Genomic DNA, 24,751 nt, shown 5'->3' with positions numbered 1-24,751 from the left:
AAGTAAGACCTTTACCGGGTGTACTTCTGTAATACAACAACAAACAAAAAACCCCATAGTTATTGTTAGGAAATTTAATGAATTGTTGTCTGTATGCAGTACACATGCAGAGTATGTAAACATCATTTAATAACTTCAGAAGTGACGGGGGAATGGGAGACTTCATTCTGATTTTCAGGGAGTACCTGGAGACCATGTGCAGCATGTGAGCTGTGAGAACCTCCATTCTTTTGCTGACCTCTATGAAAATACAAGGTTTGTACTTCATATTGCAGCCCTTACAAGGGCCAGGGGGAAAACCATTTTCCAATGTATGTTAACTCACTGTGGTTCAAAACAGAAGTCTGCAGGTCCTAAAGCACCAATTCTTGATTTGATTATGGTAGAAATCTGAATATAACTCTGAACATCTGAGTTTTGAATAGCTTAAATTAACTGCCAGCTAACAGCAAAGTTACTGCTCTGAAAACTAATGGCTCAACGTTGATCAGTCAGATTGCTTGTGTAGTTAGCCAGGCAAAAGTAATAAGTGAGAAGATCTGTCCCTTTGACTCTTGTGTTCCCCAAACTTATATGAATAGACCTTCCTCCCTGTAAACTCTCCTTCCTACATCTTGCACACAATTTCTGATTTTCTGGTATAACAGGAGTTTACACACCTCTTCATGAACACCACACAGATTAACTGTGTTTCTCGTGCTGGTTGGTTGTACCAGTAGGGACCTAGGGGTTTTTACCCTCAGCATGAGCAGAAGGAGAAGAAGAGGGCTTGCTGTCTGCCCAAAGTCCCTAGTCCTGTGGACCAAAGACATCAGAAAGAACAGGCATCCTGAGACCATCCCCACTTGTGCTGAAGGCTTGTCCATGGTCTGTCAACTGGAATTTTATTTTTGCCTTGACAGGGCTCCCCTACTGAGACTTTAAAGGCTTGCAAATGCTGCTAGTATCTCATATGAAAACAAAGCAACAAAGGCTTGGCAAGGGGCACAGAGATTTATAAGGTGTCGGTCATGACAAGAAACACTGTGAACAACCCATGCAGCCAAATACTGTCCTACTTATTTCTTACAGATGAAAACACAGACAGTGCTTCTGAAATAATATCTCTGGCTGTTTCTATCTCCTAGGTTATAAAGTGACTGTTCCACAGAGTTTAAACATGGCAAAGCAGCGTGGGCCATTTGCTCAGAGAGCTATCATGTCTTCAGAACAAAAGATAAAAGAGATAAACAGCCAAGTACAATATTATGCCTCAACAACCTAAAAGCCAGTCTCAGAACTGAATGGAAGAATGGAAAGCTTTTATTTCTGGGTTTTTTTTTTAAGAATAAAGTTCAGCGATTTCCTTTAAAAGCTATTCAACAAGCTCCCCTAAATCCTATTACAACTTAATGTGAAATGCATCTGTTTCCATAAGAACAACAGTGGCACTATTCATCCTTTGTAGTCTGTCCTTTCTTGTGTTTTCTATCTATTCTTGTAGGGTTTTGCACTCTGGTATACCAAATGCAAAGCAAGAACTGATAACATTTTAGCCAGAGCATTTATTTAGTAAGTTGATGCTTCAAAATCAGTTTGTTCCTGCTTGCTGCCTGAATCATGACAAATTAAATTATTGTTCAAGGAATTTATGATATAAAGAAACTGCTTTGATACTGCCCCAATGTTTCTTGAATGTGGATTCCGTATCCAGCTGCAGATATCTCTCTACTCCTAACCTCAAAGATGGATATAGTCTCTGCATGCATGTATATACACAAACTTCCTGCTGTTACTGAGATCCAAATGTACTGCAATGTATTCAGCCTGTGTCTTAAATCAGTTCAACATCAGCTCAGCACTGCACCATTTTTTTAGAACCTGTGCATGGAGCTCTAAATATAATATTTATCTAAGACATGACCAAGTTGGGGGGTGAAACATTTTATCTGATGTACACTGTTTAACTGAATTTACATTCAGCAGACTGCAAGGCGTATGAGTTCTTAGAAAAATATATATTTAGAAAACCTTAGACAAATGGAGACTAGAAAGAGCAAGATGTAACACACTTTTATTAATATCTTGCCTGTGGAAAAAGGTGACCTTGATTATTTGTACTCTCTGAACCCAAATGCTGAGTGCCTTGCTTGTAAATACAGGAATCTAAGTTTTAGCACCTTCAGCCCTTTTAACCTTCAACATCATCACCATTATGGAATTAAACAACCTACTATTGGACATGATAATTAACATGGCTAATGTTTTTAATCTGTTTTCTCTCTCATCTCTTAATTAGGTAACAGATATTAAAGAAAAGCTAAAGCTCTCCAAAAAGTTCTGGTCAACATTACCCTACACAATCTGCAAGGATGAGCAAGTGACCGCCGGTCCATCAATCGAGGAGGACTGCTGGAACGGCCACACCAAGGCAAGGTGAGGTGGACGCCTCTCCACCACACTCAGTCCAATTCCCCATTTGGCCTGAAGCAACCATGAAACTAAGAGTATTTCACAAAAATCTCTGTAAGAGTGGAAAAGAAATGGGGAGAACAATTGTCCACTTGCAGCTTGTAGCTGAGATTACGTATTGTCAAAGTGCCATTAAAGCCAGGGTAAATGTGCACAGCGTGAGTCAGGGTAAATGTGCACAGTGTGTCAGCGTGTGAACACAGAAAATGTGCATTGGTTCAGCTCCAAAAGGATAATTTATACTGAGATTTCAAAGAGCTCTTTAGCTCCATTTGGCATCTCTGTGTTGGGACTGACAGCTTGTGAAGCAATTGTACTCTCGGGATATCATACTGGGATGAAACAGAAATTGGAATTTTGGCTCTATTTGTGATTGGCTGGCAAAGCTTAGAGCTACTTGCTGGGGAAAAAAAATAAGAAAAACCTGAAAAATACCCAGCAGAGAATAAATGCAATGCTTCTACTTTTGTAGAAGGTTTGACCTTATGTTACTTGATCAGAGATTCTGTGGTCATCCACACTTGTTTGTGATGAGTTTTCTGTGAAGTTTCTTTGGCTCTGGCTGTGGCTGTGCTGGAGCTGGCAGGTGAGCAGGTGTCTCCAAAGGTCCCAGTGTGGATTCATCAACTGACAAAGGAAAGGATCTGATTATCCCTTCTGAGAGGGGAAGGAGCTGATTCAAGGACCATTCCGGGGCAGTCAGGCTTCAGGTCTGCAGTGGTAGCCTGGTTTTGGAGAGACAAGAGGAGTGGAGACGTTTGAGTGTCTGGTGAGCACTGAATCGGGAGAGCAGTGATATTTCTTGGCACTCGGGGACGGGAAGCTTTATTTCCCTTTTACCTGATGATAGATATGAATCCAGAACAAAAAATCCTTCAAAACCAAGGGGAAAACAAAAAAAAATTAAAAAATAAAAAAAAAGGTAGGGGAGGGGGGGAGAGTGAGACAAGCACATTTATAAAAACTCAATAAAAGTAAAGCAACATTTTGCATGGATGGGTGGATGGACAGATATATAGATAGACTGCACCCACCCCACAATCTAATCATTTTTATAAGGAGCACACTTTACAGGGGGAGGTTTTGCACTGAATGCACACCCTTTTTCCTAGCCTTACTACATAATGCTCAAAAGAATTCATTTTACAGATGAGAATAGAGGGATGTTTGGGATGCTGCTAGCCCATTTAAACCCACTTTCACATGCACACGAACAAGTCTGTCCAAAGGCACGAGTCACTGCTCGGTTCGCAAGTCTCAGATCCAGGGAAAGCCCCTGGGGACTCTGAGAAAGACAGCTAGGAGGAGCATCTGGCTGTTACAGGACTCATCACAAAGGAACAATGTGAAGATAGAAATAAAAACCTGGTTTTATCTTCCTCTATTACACCTCTTTTTGTTGGCGGGCTTTGTAAGATATGACCCCAGGCCAGTGTGCTGCAGCAGTTAAACAAAATTTCCAGGCTTCCTAGCTGGATGCCATGAGTCACATCAGGGTGCACGCATTAATAAGAGATATATGCTTTCTACAAAAGAGCAGTCTAACCTGCAAATACCCCTGTTGGTTTCTATGACCAGCGCTAATGTCTGTACCACGTCTGGCTGATACTTTTCAGCTCTCTTCTTCCCCAGCACTGAAGAGTCTGGCACAACTTTCACATTTGTTAGGAGTTACGGAGTTGCATGTAGTTTTTCATGCTCCTTTTGCAGTATTTATCTCATGAGAAGCCTGGTTATTTTCATGATGTCTTCTCAGATTAATGTTCTGGAGCCACTAAGAAAATGTATCCTCTGCTGATAATCTCCTTGATTAACATAGACATTTCACTGGATGTGGAAACACAGCTTCAAAGCATCACTTGAAAACGTGTTTTCAGCCAGCCCAGCCACTCCACCACTGTCCAGTTTCTATTTCACATGCATTCACAGAATCAATGTATAGTCATAGTCTTAATAACAGAATTCAATTAATTCTTCAAGTAGAGAGAACAGTAATAAATCAGAAGATACATAGAATACCATGCCATATATATGAACTAATACTGAAAATACTATTGAAAATATTATTGAAAGTAACTTGCTTTAGATGTAAAATCACCTCTTGGCTGGTGAACAAGGACATTCAGTGTAGCATAAAGAAAAACCATTAGTATTCTTTTCATTATATTGATTAGTATCTGGTAACAAACACTAGTTCACAAGAGCAAGGGTGGCAAAAATCTGGCCAATATGCTATATCTAATCGTGTCCACTGTGTCACATCTCATAAGCACCTTTGTGCTATATGAGGAGCTGCATTTTGAATTTCAGGGAATATGACAAAAGCCCATCGTAGAAAATATGAAATTTAACCATCCCCTCTTTTCCTAGACATTAATACCACAAGTAAGAAGACAACGTGGTGTTGGCTACTGTTGGGAAAGGAGATTGTTGCTGGATTTTGATCAGATCCTGTGGTGGTATAAGGAATTAGAAACCGAGTTGCCACATAGGCAGTATGCTTCATGTTTCATTTTACATATCACCTTTTGATGCTGCTTTTAACAGAGGAAAAGAGTTACAAACCTGAGGTCACAGAAAATGAAAGCTAGCCTTTCTCCCGAGAGAGTCATTACACCAAGGTCACTTGTGGTTATTTACACTCCCCAGATACCACTTTGCTGCCGTGATTAATTTACAGTGACAACAGGTTGCCAAATGAAGGTCACCAATTTGGAAATAATCATAGGGTAACAGAGCCATCCATTCTCTGGAAGGTGTTCTCGAAGGGTGCACTTGGCTCATTGCTGATCCTGTATGAAGACTGGTTTTAATCAGGTCACGTCAGGTAGAAGTGCTGTGGAAATGGGAGAACATTTATTAGCTGGATAAATCTGGGGTTTTTTTGTGAAGAGGCCACATAAAAAAGTAACAGCTGCTTAAGACAAAATGTCTTTTAGAGAAACACCCAACAGAACTTGCCATCATATCTGTATTCACGAAAGCACATAATTTTATGTTTAAAGAATTAATGTCTTCTGCCAGATGTACAAAGACAGATTTTTTACAGATATTTAGAATCTAAAAGCCATCATTAATATCAGACCTTAAAAGTTTAGCTCCTTCCCTATACATGGATAAACTCTTAACAACAGCTGATAACCTCTTCACTAATAGACATTCACCAGGAATTAAGGAATTTTCCCAAGAATGATGGAAATCAGGCTTTAGGACTTGAACCAGATACAAGGTATTAGCCCTTGAATGAGTGACTATTACTAAAGTGAGAACAGTAACCAAATCTGCAACCACTCTGCTCAGGAGAAGAACCTCAAATTGTTCCAGCTAACTCAGCCAACTCTTTTCAATCAATCCGAGAGACTGTGTTCATGCACTATTAACCTGGTGCTCATGCTCACCGGGACTATAGATTCATTAACATGTCTTATCTCTGGAAGTCTGTTAATCTATGGAAGAGATGAGACCTGCATTCTATTCCATAAGGAACCTATTACTCCTTCAAGTACAAAGAAGAAGAAATGGAATTATATATGAGACAGACAGCAATTATAAACAAATTAAAAAAATAGAGAAAGGTGAGGAATACAAGGAAAATTTAACACTGAAATTTTCAAAGTCTAGCTCAAAACTACAAGGTATTTCACCAAAATGAGCACAGAATAGTCTCAGGTGGCCTGAAATTTTCTTTTTCGCTCTCACATATAGGGGAGTGCCTACTTCCCTGGCAGAGAACCTTTAAATCCTGGTGAGGTTCAGGTGGGAAGAAAGACCCAACAGATCAGTGGCTGCTCTGGAAAAGTTGCTTGTTACTGGCCAGCAAGGCTTGCAGTGAGAATCAGTTGGATGTCGTTTACAAGGAAGTAGGCAAAGATAACCATTTAGCACCACTAGCAAAAGTGTGGATAAACCACTTCTTGGTAAGTGTAAGAACTGTCAGTTCTTAATTGATGGCTCTAGCTTATTTTTACATCTTCTTCCTTCCAGCAAACTGGCAGATGAACCATTTTCTCCCTTGTGTCTCCTCAAGCTTTTCTCCAAGATGGAGGAAAAAAAAAAAAACCTGAAAATATCCTATGGGGACTACCTCCTGAGCAAACAGAAGTGGGTCGGGTGGTCTAGTTAGCCAAACAAGCCAATTTTCCACTGCACTTATCTTTCTGGACCAGATGTGGCTGCCTACCCCCCTCCCAGCCCGAGTAAGCCTATGCTGTATATTGAACTCTATTGCCTACAATTCTGTGCACCTGTAAAAACTCCAGTGCTGCCTAAGTGCAATGCTGCAGTTGAACTGCAAGCAGTTGCTGTGGCAGAACAGTATGAAGAATGCTGCCTTTGAGGCAGATGTCTTTTAAAAACAAAAGATTTCTTCTCTGGTTTTGGGTTGGGTTTTTTTGCAGGGGAGAGGGTTATCTACAGCCTTTATGTAAGTGACCTGATTCATCAGTCATTTTTAGACTTGAAAAGGAAGCACACACCCTGCAACATTAGCTGGATATTAAAAAAGAAAAAGGTTTTAAATAGGCTTTGTGGTACTTGGCTATGATGTGCCAAAAGAACTTCTTTGTTGTGTCTGCTGAGACAAGCAAGAACTATGGAAAGGCAAAGAGAAACAGAAAGCATTAATATTTTAGAAAACAATGTGAATTACACTAAAATCTGACAACTGAGCAAGGAGCAAGCAGCAGAAAACACTATTGTTCAGCTTCTCTATACTCAGAGGGCTAAGAAAGAAAGCTAGGGGTTTTTTGATTTTTTTGCTAGGATAATGCAAATAGCAGACACTGATTCAGGCTGGCACTTCGTTTATAATGGGCATACAGTTCTTGTAATGGCCAGGCCTACAAAGAGATCATTAACACGAGCAGAAGCAGCAGGAAAACTTAAAATTCACAGGGGTGTCTCCTCTTACAGAACTGCAGCAAAAGCAGATGTGTCCAACAACTTTTCCCAGCCAGCAACAAATCTTCTGTCAAAAGCTGGTCCCAAGACACGGCTTCCAATCAGTGTGACTTAACCCTACCCCACACACATCAAATGCTTTTGTCAAAACATGTGCTGGCTGGGTCTCAGAGGCTGTCGCTCACAGAACACCTTGGGCTGCATGTTCCCATATCTTTACCAGTCCTTTAAAGAAAGGAAAACAATTCAAAATACTTACATACAATATTGGCTTTTCTGCCTTTTTTCCCCACTGAAGGAGCAGGTGAACTAGTTTAGTGGTGAGGACAGAATCCAGCTTCACATTCAGATATGTAAATTCATGCACTTAAATACTGGTGAGACAAGGAGTCATTTGTGTTGCTCAAGTAAGAATAGTGTCATTTCAGACTCTCCAGCATGTCTGAGGTGAATATGACACAGGACACTACCTCCCATCTGGACCAGAGGCTAGGCTAGAACTGCTTGAGTATTTTAATAATCGCCAGTGTCAGTGTGCCTGAAGAAAGCCCAAATATCCCGTCAGTGTTGTCAAGGAGGCAGTTTTCCACTGCCTAAACACATTTATCTACTGCTATGTGAGATGGTCTAAATAGTCAAGACACCTTCATGGAACTGAAAAATAAGACACTGGACCTATGGGATGTTTAAACCCTACTGGAGTGGCAGCAGGACACCAAGCAGCATACACCCTGGTAGCTAAAGTGGCACTCAAGACCCCATTCAGCTGCCTAAAGATACCTAATACAATTTTAGATGCCCCAAATGCCCAAGACCGTCCCTTCAAGCCTAGAGATATGATGCAGAAAGCTGCACCTTTCAGGGCTAGTAATGAGAAGAGGTGGAATAACTGAAAGCATTCAAATGACACCATATGTCTATGTTTGTGCAACTAAATCCCAGCAGGTGAAATCTAATGAGGAGTCATCTGGCCAAAGGCATGTGGGACTCCCACAGCTGTCCCCACTCCACTGACAAATGAACTCCTGACTAGGTTTGGCTAGATCTTGTGTTCACTGGATCTGACGAGAGTGGGACTCTGCTCATATGCAGACACATTTAGACATACAGGTTTTGGTACCTGCATAAACCTAAAGAAGAATCTTCAGCCTCTCAAATTCTTTTGCTTTTATACTCTAAGTGCCAAGAGGCTCATTCACCTGGGAATTTAAGTATCCACCTAACCTTTAGGCAGTCATAAGGTAATGGATTTCTTTTGAATCACATCCAGTATGGTTCCTTTGAACACCTATGTGAGAATCACTGGACCATTCTCCTTCCATGCCAGGAATGCTTTGGGGATCACCAGATCCTGAGGCGGATACTGCAGGGGGTGTGACAGTCTGAATGGATCACTTCCTACAACTGATGGGGTAGTCCAATTAAAGTTAGATGGTCTTCAGAAGGACACTGTGATCCACACTGATGGCAGTGCAGAATATGACCCTCAGTAAAAAGCACACACTACAGCACTCTCTAATTGTTTTAAATCTCCAAACTAACTCATATTGTCTCCATATAAAAAGCTCACTAAGAAGTCAGTACATTATTTTTTATTATTGATGATAAGACAGGATGAAATCAAACATAAATCAGTCAAAGAAAGTCTCTGAACTTCTGTTCAGAGCTAGCCATAGTTTTTCATGTATGGATTGCAGTAAAGAGCAGCTAACCCTTCATAAACAAGGAAAGCAGTCCACATGAACACTCAGTGATTTCTAATCACTTCTGGCTGCTAACAGCTATGGCTACTGTCATACACAAGATACTGGGCAAGATGGACATCCTCTCTGAGCCAGTAGGGCAATTCTTACATTTTTACCTTTTTTAATCAACTCCACCTTGATACCATTGATTTATTTCTAGGCTGAGTAATTTATCTGCAGCAGCCATTTCATTTGTAGAGACGTGTGACAGATGCAGGTACTGTTCCTTTGCAGCCCAGAGCTTCCCCGCATGTCAAGGTCTCCATCCTGCTGCCTCCAGGCAGCTCTGCAGAATTATTTCCAATTTCTATCTTTGGTGATTCATAACACTCTGGTCTGCACTCCCCAGTACTAGGGGAGGCGGATCTGTATTCTCACCATAGTTAAACCTGTACCACAAGAGTCTGGATGAGATGCCTACAGCATTGTTAGTTCTCGCTATGGTACTAATGAAACAATGGGACATGCAGTTTGAGGCTGGCTATTTTTGGCAGTCATGTTTTGTTCTTATATGTTCACACTCCCCCAGGATTATTTTCATGTAAGCTTTCAAAGGCCACTGATGACAAATGAGTCTCATCTTGCAAAGCCAGGACCTATTACAGCAAGACTAAAGCCTTCCCTGGTGCAGCGAAGCCATCACTTTTTGAACCTCCAGAAACAATACAAAACTTATTTTCCCTTAACCATGACTTCAGCAGAGAAAGTCCTTTACTCTCCCTTACTATCATGGCTATTTTCAAGGGATATATTTATTTTCCAGGCCAATATGAGAATAACACTAGCACTAATGCCAAATTTGAATACTGACAGAATTGGGCTGGCACAAGTGAGAGTGAAGTGAAATATTCTTAAACTATATTTGGTACCACGCATCGTGATAGTTTTCTGTTAGTAGGCTAAACTGTGCTTGTCATTACTGCCTGAGCACATACCCACACAAGGAGTTCCACAAACATCAGTGGGATAGCCTGGTATGCAAACTAATTACAAAATAGATCATATCCTGATAAAGAACATGAAGGAAGGGTAGATCTGCCCCAAATCCTTTGCAGTCTAAATACAGGACAAAGATAGTAGGTATTTAAAGACAGATGAGAGACAGCACAGAAGCATTGATACTGTCTTTTCCCAGGACACCGTGCCAGCTCAGAGAAATAATGTCAGCCCTTTATCAGCCTAGCAGCTGTAAAATGCACAGATAGATTTTAACAGCGATTCAAAGCAGGAAAAAAGGTAGCTTTGCAGATGCTTAAAAGAAGAGTTTCCTGAGGACAAAGAGCAGCAGGAGACAAATTGTGTGTATTTAACAAAAGATGATAAAGACTTTTATCACAGGATGATTGGAGGCATGGGCTGATTTTTGCAGGGGAGAGATACCTGCAAATGCACACTTGATGCCTGTGAGCAGCCTAAGACTGCATTTGCCAAGGTCAGAGAAGGGAATGATGCAGTAATCAAGAAATGATAAGCTAAAAGCCTGAATAAAAAATTCAAATGTGTAGATAGATAGGAAATGCCATACCTTTAATATGTTATGTACAAAGCACATGCAAGATGCAAGTACAACCTATTGGCAAGGAATAAGGACCAAATCAAAGAGTATACTGGAGTTTGGTAAATTCACAATGCAGACTGGAGACGTTGTTCAAAATGGTCAAAAAAGGGAGACCTGAACGAGAAAAATAATTGCTTTCTTTAAACAAGGAGAGTCATAATGCCTCAAGATAACCTTCTAAACTATCTCAGAACAACAAATATGCTAAATATAACAAAGGAGTTGATATTTTTTTAAGCAGAAAGAAATAAAAACAGAAGAATGCATTGTTAGATGCTTAATTTAGTGTGCAGCCGTTCATATCGGTAGAGGAAATGAACATGCAGTGACTTACTCCTGCCTGCTGAACTTCTTCCGTTGTTCACAGAGCCAGTACCTTTGCTGTGGACTATGTGCAGGGTTAGGAGGTTAGAGAGCTTAAATTCTTTCTGCTCTCAATGCAGCTGAGGTACTAAAAAGATCCTTTAGAGTCTGTGAAATTAAAAAACGTGTTTTGAAGTGGTTTCACTGGATCTGTTTAAGAACTATATAATCATTATCAAAGTGCTCAGCACAGTATTTACTGTGCAGTGCTGTATTTCTGAAACTTAATGCATTTTCAACTATCATTCATCCTGCTATATAGATACTTGCCTGAGATTATGAATGATGGCTTGACCAACCAGATCAACAATCCAGAAGTAGATGTGGACATCACAAGGCCAGACACCTTCATTCGACAACAAATCATGGCTTTACGTGTCATGACTAACAAACTGAAGAACGCGTATAATGGAAATGATGTCAACTTCCAGGATACAAGTAAGAAACCATTAACTGTTATTAAATAAGCATATTTTTGGAACACATTTATACATTGGTTCTGTTGCAATGGCTTTCTTTGGTCTTTGTGCTCTGCGCTGTTGAGAACATTAAAAAAATTATTATTCTGTCCCATGAAATTACAATTATATATTTGTTTCTTTTGCTTCTCTTGCTTATCTGCATGTCAAATGCAGTCCACTCCTTTTTCAGAAGAGCTCTTAAGTACCTAATTGAGTCATGGTGGCTTTCATTTGGATGCTTTACCGAATGAAAGTTAGCATCATCAAAACTTTCCCATTTCCAAGGTGCTCATCCCTACAGGGTGGAACGGGAACAGAGAAAAGGAATGAACCCTGTTACCCACGGCCCTCATGTTGTTTCCCTTGTTCCTTTGTGCCAGGTGATGAAACGAGCGGCTCAGGCAGCGGAAGCGGCTGTACAGATGACATATGTCCCACCGAGTTTGATTTCATCACCACTGAAGCACCACCAGTTGACTCCGACAGGCGGGAGGTGGAGGCTTCAGCCACACAGCCTGGCTGGTCACTGCAGACATTGCTTGTCATCTTCATCAGTCTCGTACTACAGAGACAGTGGAGATAATCCTGGATCTGGCCGCAGAAACTGTGTTTTAGCTACAGAAACAGCCAACTTTATTCTTTTCTTATACTCTTGGACAATGGACCATGCCACAAACACTTGCAGTTTTCTACAAGAAGAGAGCAGTACCGCAACCTGCTTCCCTTTTTTGTTTTCCCAAAGAGTACCAGGTGCCAGACTGAACTTCTTCCTGCTTTTTTCAGATATCTCTGAAGACTCTATCCACTCTTGAGAGAATTCTTTCTCAACCCTTTATTACAGACTTTCTGAGCTTCATTTCCTTTTATGCTGCAAAAGTAAAAAAGGATCTTACAGTGTGTGGTTTTCCCTAATGAGAAAAAAGAGGGGGGAAGAAACCAAGAAAACAGTTTTCATTCTGAATCAGGCCTGACTAAAGGCTGCTGCATTTCAACAGCATATCAACAAAACAAAAAAAGAAACAAAAAAAAAAAAAGCAACCGTTCTTCACTGACAGACAGGTTTCCTTTAAGAACTTCTGTAGGATGATTCAGGTCATCAGAACGATCATTGCTCTAAGAAGAAAGTCTGGATTTTTTTTCCAACATAAAAGTATGTCTCAGCGGTGAATGTCTTGCACTCCATCTGCCAACCACATCAGATTGGTATGAAGGTAGAGAAGCTGAAAAATAAGTTTATCTTTTAGTATGATAGTAACTCCACTAGCTTCAGAATATCATGTTACAGTTGTTTAGGATTTAAATCTTAATGCCCAGTAAAAAAATTGAGTAGTAGCATGATTTAAACTAGCTTCTTTTAGGATTTATCCATGTTATACAATTGGCACAGTTTTCCACTTAGCTCACCATCAGCCATGGTGGTAGTGCTAAACAACGCTCCTGACAAACCTCCCCTCAAGGGTTTGGACAGAAAATAATCTCTTCTCTTTGTCACTGTTCTGACATTGATTAGGACTTTCTGCTACTATGTTCATTATCCTACCAAGACAGATATTCTCCAGTGGACTAACAGTGACGGGATCAATAGTGTGTTTCACACCTCAACTACATCTTTCATATCAGTTAATTTCAATGTCACAAGGATTTCTTCTACAAAATTTCAGAACAAATATATAGTACTGACATGGAGATTTCTTTCACTTTTTTAGTCTTAGTATGATCATCTATTTTTATATATATAAATATATATAAATCACAGATTTTAACTTCTTAATTACAAGCTCAGGGTTGACACCTCTTTGTAAGAAAAAAAAATGTTTGGTCAACCAGCTCTTCTTTTTTTGTGCTGCTCTGAAAAGTAACCCTTTAATGACTGGTGAGCATGAAAAACAAAGAAGAGAATTTTTTACATATCCAGTTGTCCATTTATTAACAGGCTTGCAGGATGAGAGAGAAAAACTCTCTCATAATGTGTGTATATGGGGGGTACATGTGTGTTTGTGTGATAGGCCTAGAGAAGGACATGGTTGTTATTTGGATGGCAGTTATACTCTCAGATTCTTCAAGGATACATTGCTTTAATAATCATTGCGTAAATAACTATGGTCCTGGACAGCATTTCCATAATTTGCGTCTGGTCATAAGACCCAGGATGGAAGCTGGACAGCTGAGTGTCAAGAGTTAGATATCAAAACCTTCCATCAGCCACAAACAAAGGGCTTCTGGGAAAATCCTGCATGGTGTTGAAATGATTTGCTAGAAATTTATTTCCTGATTCTTATAGCGACTCTGTAAATGGCATAGACAAATTGTGGTAACACTATACAGCCAGCCAACCACATTACAATTTAACAGCAGAGCAGGTAGATCATATCCATTGCAATCTTGTTTTCTTCTCAGATTATAATTAGCTATCGATTTAGACATGAAATTAAAATAGAAAACACACAGCACATTAGGATAAAGTATATTGAAGCACTTTTGCCACAAAGTATTTCCAGACTGTCTAGATACTATGTCTAATAGCAAAAAACCATAGATTTTGAGCCACTTGTATCCATTCCTTTTTTTCCCATTTGCTTGTTTACTTTAAAGTATAATGATCTATTCTTCTGGGCACAGCCTAGTGTGCAGGAGTTGCTGGCTGGGTGTTCAGTTCACGCATCTTACAGAGGCCGTGGCAGTCCTTCCTCCTTCTCTGATGGTTCCCTCTAGAGCAGATCTTGTGATTCAGCATTTAATGTCTTCAGGATGTTAAACAGCAGAGTTTAAAGCAATTCTCACAGCCTTTTTTTGTTGGCCCTGGTAGAGCAGGTACCAAGCAGAGGATATTTTAATTTCCTGAACTTGCACATGCAGCTTTCTTCAAGGAGAGTCCTTTCAAACTCTTCTCTGGTCCACCTCTTTCTATCCATATACACATCCTTTCTCCACTTCTCCTCCTCAGCAACCTTATTTCAGGTGAAGTTGAGTGTCATTTTGATTTATTACCTTGTGTGTGTATTCAGTGGCAGCAAATACTATTTCCTTCTGATTATTCTGGGCCTGAAAGCTTAGCGACAGGTAACAAAGTCCAAGCCCTCTGAAGCAAGTCCTCTGTTGCACTTGCTCTACACTGCTGGTTAAGAAGCTCCTGGATGGACTCCTAGGGTCTCTGTTAGCTTCAGTCAACATTTAGGTGATCCAATGACAGTTTTCAGCTGGTGCAGCCAAACTGGTATCCACAGTGCTCTCAGCTGCTTGTGCGCCTTCAGGGACTTGCGGGCAAGGAGTAAGAGGGATACCTAAAAACTAGGGGGTTTGATGAAGGCTGTTTTCCCTCAGGGAGCTTGAATGAGGGGCCTTGCTTTGCTTGGACTGCGTGTTACAAACTACTGGTGAAACAATAAACAAGACCAATCTTTGCTGGAACGTGATTGTCTCGTGGGTGATCTGCCAGAAATTTATGTCTTCCATATTATTTCCCCTCTTAGTTTCCTACTATGCATGGTGATATCTTGTCAGGAGAGAAAGATGCCTTTGCATGAGGTATTAGGCATACATTTCAGTAATAGTCCCTAAAGGCTGAATACTGTCTTCATACATTGCATTTTTCTGAGATTAAGAGAGCTATTAAATCTACAGAGCAAATGAATTTGGGAATGAAGGAAAGAAAAGAAAAAGCATTCATGTTCATAAATGTGAGAATCTGCATGGTTTCCAATATTTCTATTTGCACATCCTTTGCATTCAGTAACTCTTCTTCTAAGGTAATTTTTTGGTGTTCCACAATTTAAATATTTCTCTTCTGTTAGCAGCTGGTAAAGGAATAAATGATAAAGAAGACAATTATCTGTTCAAGAAAGAGTACCTAAGTCCTAAGAAAAAATCTTTCGATTGTGTAAACCTTTTATGTGTGCAATCTGCTTCTTGACATTATATATTCTTTTTAAGTGGACACTATTAAAAAATAGATGCAATTAATAAAATAACCAGTGCTGTAGACCCCTGTGAGGTTTTCCATTTTAATATTAACTGAATTGTGTTTGCATCATCCCCAGATTTTTAGGGTTCAGTGAACTGCAAATTTTCCTTCTGATGACTCAGTACACACCGCTGTAATTGCAGTGCAGACTGCCTGAACTCTGGCTAAACTTTGTCATTTCAAGAAAGATAATCAGAAAAAAAAATAAAAAAAGAAGAAGGTAGATATTCCTGCTAAAGAGGAAGGGCAGAGGAACATGTGTCTCAGGTTCTGGGTAAGGGCTGATCTATCACAGTTCCCTAAGAGGCATTGCAGAGCTCTGCCCATGGAAAACTCCTAAAATCTGAGCCTCAGACATACAAATCATCTCAGTTCTATGGGATTTTTAGGAAGAATGATTCCCACAGATGTGTGAACTAGTTTGCTTCCATGCAAAATGTCTGTGAACTAGAGCTGTTCTTGGGAGGTGGACTGCATGTGCAGCGTCTCAGCAGGCAGCAGTTGCCTTCAGTTTACTAATCAACTCTGAATCATTATCAAATGTAACTATACTTATTAACCTAGAATTCTATTACTTTAACATGAAAAATAAAGTAGAGCACTGAAGCAAGTTGTGGTTTTTGTTTTTAATTTACTTCCAGAGATAATCCATTAAAACTGAATACAGAAAATTATAGAGTGATTCTGCTGGGAAAATCAGGTTTCTGCAGATTGCATTATGGAAATAAATATCTGAACAGGCTTCAGATGTTAAGAAGAAATCCACATTTCAAAGACCACAAAGCTATATTTACTATATTAACCCATAAATGTTCAGACTTGCTAGATGGGAAAGAATAAACAACAGCGGAATATTACATAAAACTGCAAAAACTGTAATTTCAAAGTGAAATTAAACAGGCAAAGGCTAAGTCTTACCTGTGGGGCTGAGATAATGTTGTCAAAATATAATAGATGCAGCAATGACTACTTCCAAGAAAATTAGGGCAGGTGATGCACTGAACGGGATAATGTTTCGATTATAGCTATTCCCATGGACTGCAAGAATTGCATCAACTTGTGTAATTATGACCCTTTTTGATAAAACAATGATAAAGACCTGAGTATCATAGTAATAGGGCACATAGAAAGATAAACAACATGATAGTAACCATTTTCTCATATGTTAAACAACATAGGAAATGTCATGGAGAACCAAGATCTTCAGAACTGATTTATAAAGTAAAATTCTAGCATCAATCAAGAGAGATGATCTCAAATTAATTCAATCCGAACATTTCCCAGCAGGCTATGCTATTCACATCTGCTGACCAATATAACCAATCGCCTGAAGGCAATTTGCCAACATAACATGAAGTGTTCACTTACAGTACTTACTACTTTTTTTATTAAACTGACTACATAGTTTACAATTCTGATCATGAATCATATGCAATTACGTAACAAACTTGTGCATTACACCTGTGTGAAATCATGTCTCTGTGACAAAGCAAATGAAAGCTTTGTCATTAACAAGGATTTTGACCACAATTAGTGAGAAAAAAGTAAATCCTTTTTTTCCAGAATCTCTTTGTATTTGATTTCTTTCTGACAGAAACTTTGTCCATAGAAGAGGTGACATTAGCATCCTCACCTGCAAGTTTTTAAACTTTGCTCCAAAGCAGTTGCAGTCTTTCTTCCCAGCTTTCCCACAGCCAAGGTCTCTGGTCTGTCCAGAAGCTGAAGAAAGTCAAGTAGGTTTCTCCACAGCTTAAAGTCTACACAGTTAAATCAAAGCAATTCAAGAAAATGGGTATTTCAGTCAGCTCTCATTTCATCTTTATTTTTAATTACAGAGCATTGATAGTTAACAGTGTAACATGCATGAAAGGCTTTTGTCTTATGGTACAATTTCTTCTTCCTTTTCCTCCTTTATCCTGGCACCTCTGTGAGGCTTAATACTTCAAGCACACGGCAGCATCCAGGGGTGTAGTTTTATTAAACTCAGAACAGCTGTGTTACCAAAAGAAGTTGTCTTTTTTCTTAAGAGGGAGTAGGGAAAGAGAGTATCCATTCATCATTAGCAAAAAAGAGGTACAGAATGGCAACCATTTATCTTAGGTATATGGTGTACCATCTGTCGGTATCTCTGAAGACCTTTTAACAGCAAATTTCCAAGGAAGACAAATCTACTTCCTCTAAAACAGAAATCAGTATGATTTTCTTCCTTGAAAAAAAACTCCGAAGGATACAGCTTTCTGTTTCAAGTGTTGGGGAAGTTGGAAAGAAATTGGCCTTCTTCAGAGTGAGAGGCTAGCCATTTAGAGAGTTCTGTGAAGCAAGGAGCCTTCTGGGCATTCAAGTTGTCCCTTGTCAACAGTGGAGTTCGTTCTTCCAGAATGGTTAGAGAGACAACTGAGGAACAAGTGAGGGAGCAGTGACTCCACAGTGAGACACAGCAGATATATGATCATGAGGGATTAACAATAAAATCACACAAGGTATAGGTGGTGCTCCTCTCAGGTGTCCTGCTCTTCCTTTCGACCTACTGTCAGTGAACTTTCTGTGTAATCTAATTATAACCATCCACTTGTGAACATAGCAAGGGCCCAAATATTGCTTCACAAGTGAGTGGTGTTTCTATAGTTTGCTGCAAGGTTTCTCTCTCTTAGTTTCCAGGTATGCTGGCTAATTCTGTATCTTTCAGTGTGCGAAGAACTTACTATCTAAAACAGATTTCTGTGTGTCAGTAGTTCCTTTTTCCTAAAATATACATTATTTAGGCACAAAAGTCCTTCACATCTCTCATAAAAATTTCTCAATTCCATTATACACCTAGTAAGTTTTCTTCTTAAGCCTGAAGTTATATCTCACGGGGCTTTGGAGAATGCCCAAACTTCAGTCATTCAGCCAAGATTTCTTAGAAGTCTCCCATATTCCACTAAATACCCCAAGCACAAGGTTACAGGTGGGCTATGCTCTTTCTTCTCCCCTGTCTCATCACTACTCACCTCAAAGTATCATCCTGAGCCTGAAAAAACTTTCAAAATGAATGTTTAAAAGTCCTTTTTGGCAAATACATATTTCCTGATGATAAACATTTCTAACTAAAGCTTCCTGTCTCGCTCTCCTCCTGTGTGCCACACGTCCCATCCGTCTTGCAGTCATCAGTGCCCCTATGACCATTTTCTTGTCCAGGCTAAACTGCCTTTTCAGTCATTTTTACCTCACTGGATTTTCTGTCTTCCTTCCCCAGATCTCTCTGGCTTTGGTAGCTCTTAATGCTTCTGTTTTCAAACAGAGGATATAGCAATATAGCAAGAAAGAGATTAGTTCTACTTATTTTGTGGAGGGTTTTCAGGCTTTATCAGACCCCACTTTTAGCTTTTGTTTTCTATTCTAAACATGTTCTGCTGTGGGTATGTTCTGGATCATCTGACATAAATTCTTTCTCTTCCTCTTAACTACAGCATAGTTTCTGTTTTGTTATTACCTGCCATGCTGTTGAGCCAGCAAGGCCAATGGCAAAGAATTTATGGATTTTCTATGGCAAGATTAAGTGAACAGGTAACAACATCAGGAAACATTTTGTATCGGTTCTGGAATTGATTGTTTTGAGGTTTGGTGTTGGATTTTCTTTTTTCCTTTTATTTAATTTTAACATTCCAAGCTCCATTTGATTTACTTTCACATTGGCTACGTGTATATTAAGTTACAGGGATGCAACGTAACTACAGATTAACTCTTTCAATCTTTAGATATCACAGGCTAATTTGAAGTAGTTGCTCAATCTTAATTTGCTTGTAAAAGCTACAAAAGGGTGGTAAGTCTTAAAAATCTGTCCAAAGAGAAATCAGAGTTGTTCAGGTTTCAGCTTTATGCAATTATTTGAGTATGAAGCTGCAGGAATATTTTGTAAACAATTTGTGAATATGTACATGTACTTGAGGGAGGAGAAAGGAGCATTTGCATCTCCAAAATATTCTGTAGCTTCTTTTCAAATTTTACATAATCTGGACACAAATTTGCAGATGAAGAATTTGCATTCAGATGTTCAGGGACATCAAACTATATCTGTCAATGGACATTTATATACCAACATGTCCCAGGTTACTTTGCTTTGTTCGTGAGCAGTATGATTTAGTTTCCACTAGCAATTTTGTTACATTTATCAAATTCAAAGAAAGGTTGTTTTTTAAGTAGGTCAGATGTCTTCATTTGGGTATCAATTGATATTTATACATGCTTGTTAGAATTTTACCACTCCAGGCATATGAACATTGCTTGAAAACATGCAAATTGTTAGCTCTGGTTTTGACACTGCATTTCTAGATCAGTATTTAACATAGTTAAATGTGAATTGATGGGGGAATATTTGAATGCAAGTCAAGTTTAGAATAAAATCAGTTTTAGACAGAAATAGGGTTGGGTTGAAAAAAATATCATTAAACATTAAACTTGCTTTGCTACTGATACAATTTTAGCATTTCATCCTGATCTGACAAAAAGAAAAACAACCTACAGATCCTGTTTATAGATCATACCTGAAACTAAAAGGTACAGTTTTGGTTTTGGAAGAGTTCCAATCAAAATGAAAGCTAAAGAAAATCCCAAGATCTCCTATCTCCAAGCACTACTTACAAAGATAGAGTATGTAGCAGCATATGGCAGTGTGTGTATATATAGCAGCGTAGCAAGGCACAGTTTTGACTTCTAAGGAAATTCTTTATGGCTTCATAACTTCAGAGAACTTATGTACCATGGACATAAATAGAAAAATATTTACAATCATTTTGATACATTTGTGAAATAGGCTTCACAGAGCCCAATATTTTTTGTGTAAAATGCCTTAAATCATTTTCTGTAGGGCTGACCAATTGAATTTGTTTCTGTATATAGCCTTTTATAATAATTACTTCGGATGCAACACTAGACTTTTATTTCCAGTACAATCATATACAGCCTTATGATTGTTAACTACAGTAGACAAACCATAAAAGCTCTGCTTTCTTAGCTATAAATGCACTTTCGGTCCACTTGTAGACTCACAGCTTGGAAGTGAAAAGAGGTGAGAGTGCCAAAGAGCACCAAGACCTTCCTGCTGGGCAATCCCTACATTCTCTCAGGCTTGAAATCTTTTCCCACCAACTCCTTTTCCTCTCACTTCACCTGTCTTCATGAAAACCAGCTGTGTCTTAGGGCCTCATGTCATCCCACTTAGTACTAGGCACTTCAAGGAGCATGTTGCTCAGCAGGGTTGTCTTTTTAGATCTCTTGTTAACCAAAAGAGATGGGTACCTCCATAGCTGAGAAACAGCTTACCTCTCTTCCCTGTACAGGAACGCTGGGATGATGAGGCCCGTTATTAGGCACCTTGCTTAAGTGCCTGGAGGTAGACGCCATGGGTGAGACAGGGGATCTGTGCTTCACCCAGACTCTCCTGTCCTCCTTGTTAGCACAGAGATGCCTTTTCTTCATGCCAGTGCTTAAGTGAGGAGCCTGGAAAGGGGATCCCATCTGGGGAAGTTATAGTGTAAGGACTTTGTTTCTGGGCCAAACCACCCCCGATGTAACCAGACATAAAACCAACATGAATTCATTGTTCTGAATACTGCCCAATGCTGTTATGTTTATATTCTTCCTTGTAAGACGTTTGAACCTGTCAACCACCCTAGCTACAAATACGCAATGCAATTGCCTCCAATGCGCATATGCACAAGGGATGAATCTCAAACAGATCTCTCCCAAAGTCCTGGATGCCTTTCCAAGGCTGGTGAAAGCAGTGTACAGGGCTCAAGCCAGCTCAGAGAGTTAGCGTGGAGTAAGGTGCACACCACTTAAGAGCAGAAAGCAGATTGATACAGTGCCTCAAGCGTGAGAACTGTGATAAAGATACTCTGCATTTAATCATTAATGCACTTGTTTTTCAGTCTCAGCCCCAATGACAGGAAAATCCACATCTTCTAAGAGACTGGTAGAGAAAGCAAGGTTAAAATACACAGGTTGATGCTGACAAACTGCTAACATACCTCTTGCAAAATAGATGATTGTTATGCTAGAAAATAAGATTTTACAAAATGAAAATAATTAAGAGCAGCTTCATTTGTATCCTCTGGAATCTTTTGGGACTCTATAATGAGACTCTTTTTCTTTCCCCAACCTGCCTTTTAGGGGTTGGTACTTGAAATGTGGCGGAAACCAAAAGCCCCAGCTGTAAGGCACCCATTCAGTGCCCAATTTCACAGTTCTCTTGCTCTTCCACTTTGTTTTTCTTTTTGCATTTCTGAGAATGGCACACATATAGTATATGTGAGTGTGCATCTCTCTCCCTGTATACACAATTATTTACTCATATATGTGTATCTATAAATACAGCCACAAGCCATTAGATTTCAAGTGCACATGCTATGAAAGAATATTGCAAGGACTCCATTTACCACAATACTTGACACAGACGTAACGAGGTGAGTGCCAGGCAGGGACTTGTCCTTTAGGATGATTATAGCCTGTGTCTCTGTAAGTGCTGTTGCAATTTTCTGAAATAACTGTGGAAAAGGGTGAGTCTGCAGAAGTTATTTGGCAACATCTGCTGGTACTGGTAAGGCAAATGTCAAAAAAACCCACACAATTATCCAGATTAAAAAAAGCAACCTAGATTGTATCTCATTCACAATATTTTGGGGGGTTACTAATAAAAATTTCATTATTTCTTGTCTTTTATTTGAAACAAAAAACTTGTAAAAGCTTACCAAGCTTTTCAGAACCCCTACCACATTCTTTTCAGTCTACAATAATTGTTAAATTATAACTTTTCCGTATTTATGAAAATACGTTCTTCAAAAATTGCTTGCGTAAAATACTGATGATCAAAACTATCATCCTATTTGGTGGTTTAGGTTTTTTAGTTTAAATTCATAATCCGTAGAAAGTGGCATTTACTTCTGATGGTATCATCTCACCCCCCCCTTAACTGAATTAGAGATTTATAATTATACTACCACTGTCCATCACCCAAAACTTGTATGACACAACAATACCCAATGGATTACCCCAACAGCCACTGGGTCTTTTTCATGTCTTTCCTTTCCGCACACTTTCCTCCCGAAAGTTTTGTTTAGTAGAAATACATTCAGATTTCCCTGTGGATAAAAAGAAGGGAAGTGTTTGACATTTTCAAGACAATCTCAGATGATACTGTTCGGCCCATTGCTTTTCCATTTCCCCTTGAGTCTTTATTAAGTCCAGTGCACAACAGTTAATATGGTTTTCACAAAGCCGTGATCAGTAATGTAAATACCATTTCTTCCCTCAAGACTTATAATGAATTCTGTGTTTCTTAAGCTTCTTTTTTTCACAATGTGTCATGTCAAGGATGTTAAAGATGATATTTGGAAATCACAGAACAGTTAAACCATAAACTGCTGTGTTCCTGTCCATTAGTAAGAAAAGTTTGACTGCAGGGATGTTTTGTTCAAAGGGTTGTATAAACAGTCATTTACATTTATATATATATATATATATTTGTAATACTGCACCTGCTTCTTTTATGTACCTTAAAATTACTACCAGGTAATGAATGACTTCCTATTAAACTCATTTTTTTGTAACACATCTTCCTGAAATACAGGCATTAGAAGACCTTGCTCCTCAGCAAAGGCAATTTTGCCTAGTGCAATATTACATTACTAGACAAAGGCATTTGAAAAAGGCCATACATTTTATTTTCTAAATCAATACTTTCTTTGCTGTCTATTGAAAAATCCTTTTTTAGTGCTTACTACACATTTGAGAGTTAGGATAGGATTGTAATATTCAGTAACAGACTGAGACAATAACTGGCATTCTTAAAGATTAATTTTATTTGTCCTGCCTTTTGCCTGCAAATGTTATCCACATAATGCTTTTCGAACAGATTGTACCTTGTTAGTTTCCCTGCTTCATAGTATGCATATATTAATGAATATGTATTTTCATTGACGACAGTGTAAGGCAAGTTATTTCTCTCATAGTGTTATTCTACTGTTTACTCATATGCATATTTTATATTTGCAATGGCTTGTTGGAAAGTTTAATTGATTGTCACTGATTACTAGCCAAAGTTTTGCTTTTGTTAAGACACCATTACATAAAATACTGATCATTACATGAAAGTTTAATTCTAGTTATTAGATCTGAAGGATATTATTTTCAAAATCACAGCAAACTCTTTATCTGTGAATCTCCACAAAAACACTGTGTTAAAAATGTTAGAAAACACAGCTTCTCCAGTTGCCTGTATAATGAGAAATAAAAAGACTTTTCTCAGTTAAACAAGAAGATATATTGACCTTTATATTATTCTTGCCATAACTGAACTGGTAAAGTATTAGAACATAAAATCCACAATTAGCTATCTCTCCATGCAAAGAGAGCAATATCTCAGCTAAAACAGGATCAGATTTCATGTCAGGAAAGTCTTACTGATTCAGTACACAAAGTCATGAAGACCATCTACTATAATTATCCAGTTGCAACAACTACTGTGGCATGCAGTGTCAAGAAAGCAATGAGGAGGTCAAACTATATGCCACCCGCTGCCATGAGATCTCAACTGTCTATGGTTTCAACAGACAGAAAGAGGGAAACACATTCTCTCCACCTGTTGTAGGTGCATATATGTTGCTCCTACTTCTCTCTGTTGACAGTACAGAGGATGCTTGATTCAGCATCACGGCATAATGAGCCACATGAAGGATCCATGACCGTCTTCAGCTTAGAAACCGTTATAAACATGCACAATGCCATAGTAGGTGGTTTGCCCCCAGCCTGTTAGCCCAAGTATTAAAGATAGGTGATCAGAAGTAGTTATTTTTTGTGAGGTAACTATTCCCAAAGTGTATGGACAAGGACTCCCAAAGTAACCTTTTTCAATCCAAAGTCTCAAAGTGTTACAGCAACCTGGACAATGTAATTTATGCTGTGTGAGGACTATGCAATGGAGGATCAAAAAAGCCTTCCCCAGCCTTTCCAGTCCTTCTACTGAAGCTAGTAAGAGTTTGCCATCAGCTCCAGTATCAGGAGAAGCATATCTAGGAAGTTAGAAAATCACCTTCTAAATCTGTGCTTACATCCTCAGTGTCTATCTCGCAAACAACACTGGTGACACTGACTTTATTAGTTTATAATTACAACAGTAATAAAGTGTGGAGTGATCCTTTACACTGTTGCTTAATATTCAGTACTGTATGTATATATATATATATATATATATATACTTGACACCTCAGTGAAGACTTCGACATGCCTTATTCATTCTAGTTTTTTTTATGGTACTGGTTTTGTTAGATTGCTTTAC

General features: G+C 39.0%; 1 protein-coding gene across 1 annotated transcript in view; it reads left to right on the top strand.

Moving 5' to 3' along the window:
• The window catches only part of GPC6 (glypican 6), a 725,832-nt gene extending 708,087 nt beyond the window's left edge, over window positions 1–17,745 (top strand). Inside the window, exons 7-9 of the mRNA XM_061445212.1 lie at window positions 2,279–2,415; window positions 11,279–11,454; window positions 11,858–17,745. Coding sequence (XP_061301196.1) covers window positions 2,279–2,415; window positions 11,279–11,454; window positions 11,858–12,060 — 516 coding nt within the window. The 3' untranslated portion in view covers window positions 12,061–17,745. The remainder of the gene's footprint in view (window positions 1–2,278; window positions 2,416–11,278; window positions 11,455–11,857) is intronic.
• The last annotated feature ends 7,006 nt before the right edge of the window (window positions 17,746–24,751 follow it).

Source organism: Pezoporus flaviventris, unplaced genomic scaffold, assembly GCF_033815535.1.
Source record: "Pezoporus flaviventris isolate CSIRO_AGI_PZ_B2104156 unplaced genomic scaffold, CSIRO_AGI_Pfla_v1 ptg000003l, whole genome shotgun sequence".
Taxonomy (NCBI): domain Eukaryota; kingdom Metazoa; phylum Chordata; class Aves; order Psittaciformes; family Psittacidae; genus Pezoporus; species Pezoporus flaviventris.
Note: the sequence above shows the minus strand (reverse complement) of the source record. Positions and strands in the feature narration are given on the sequence as shown.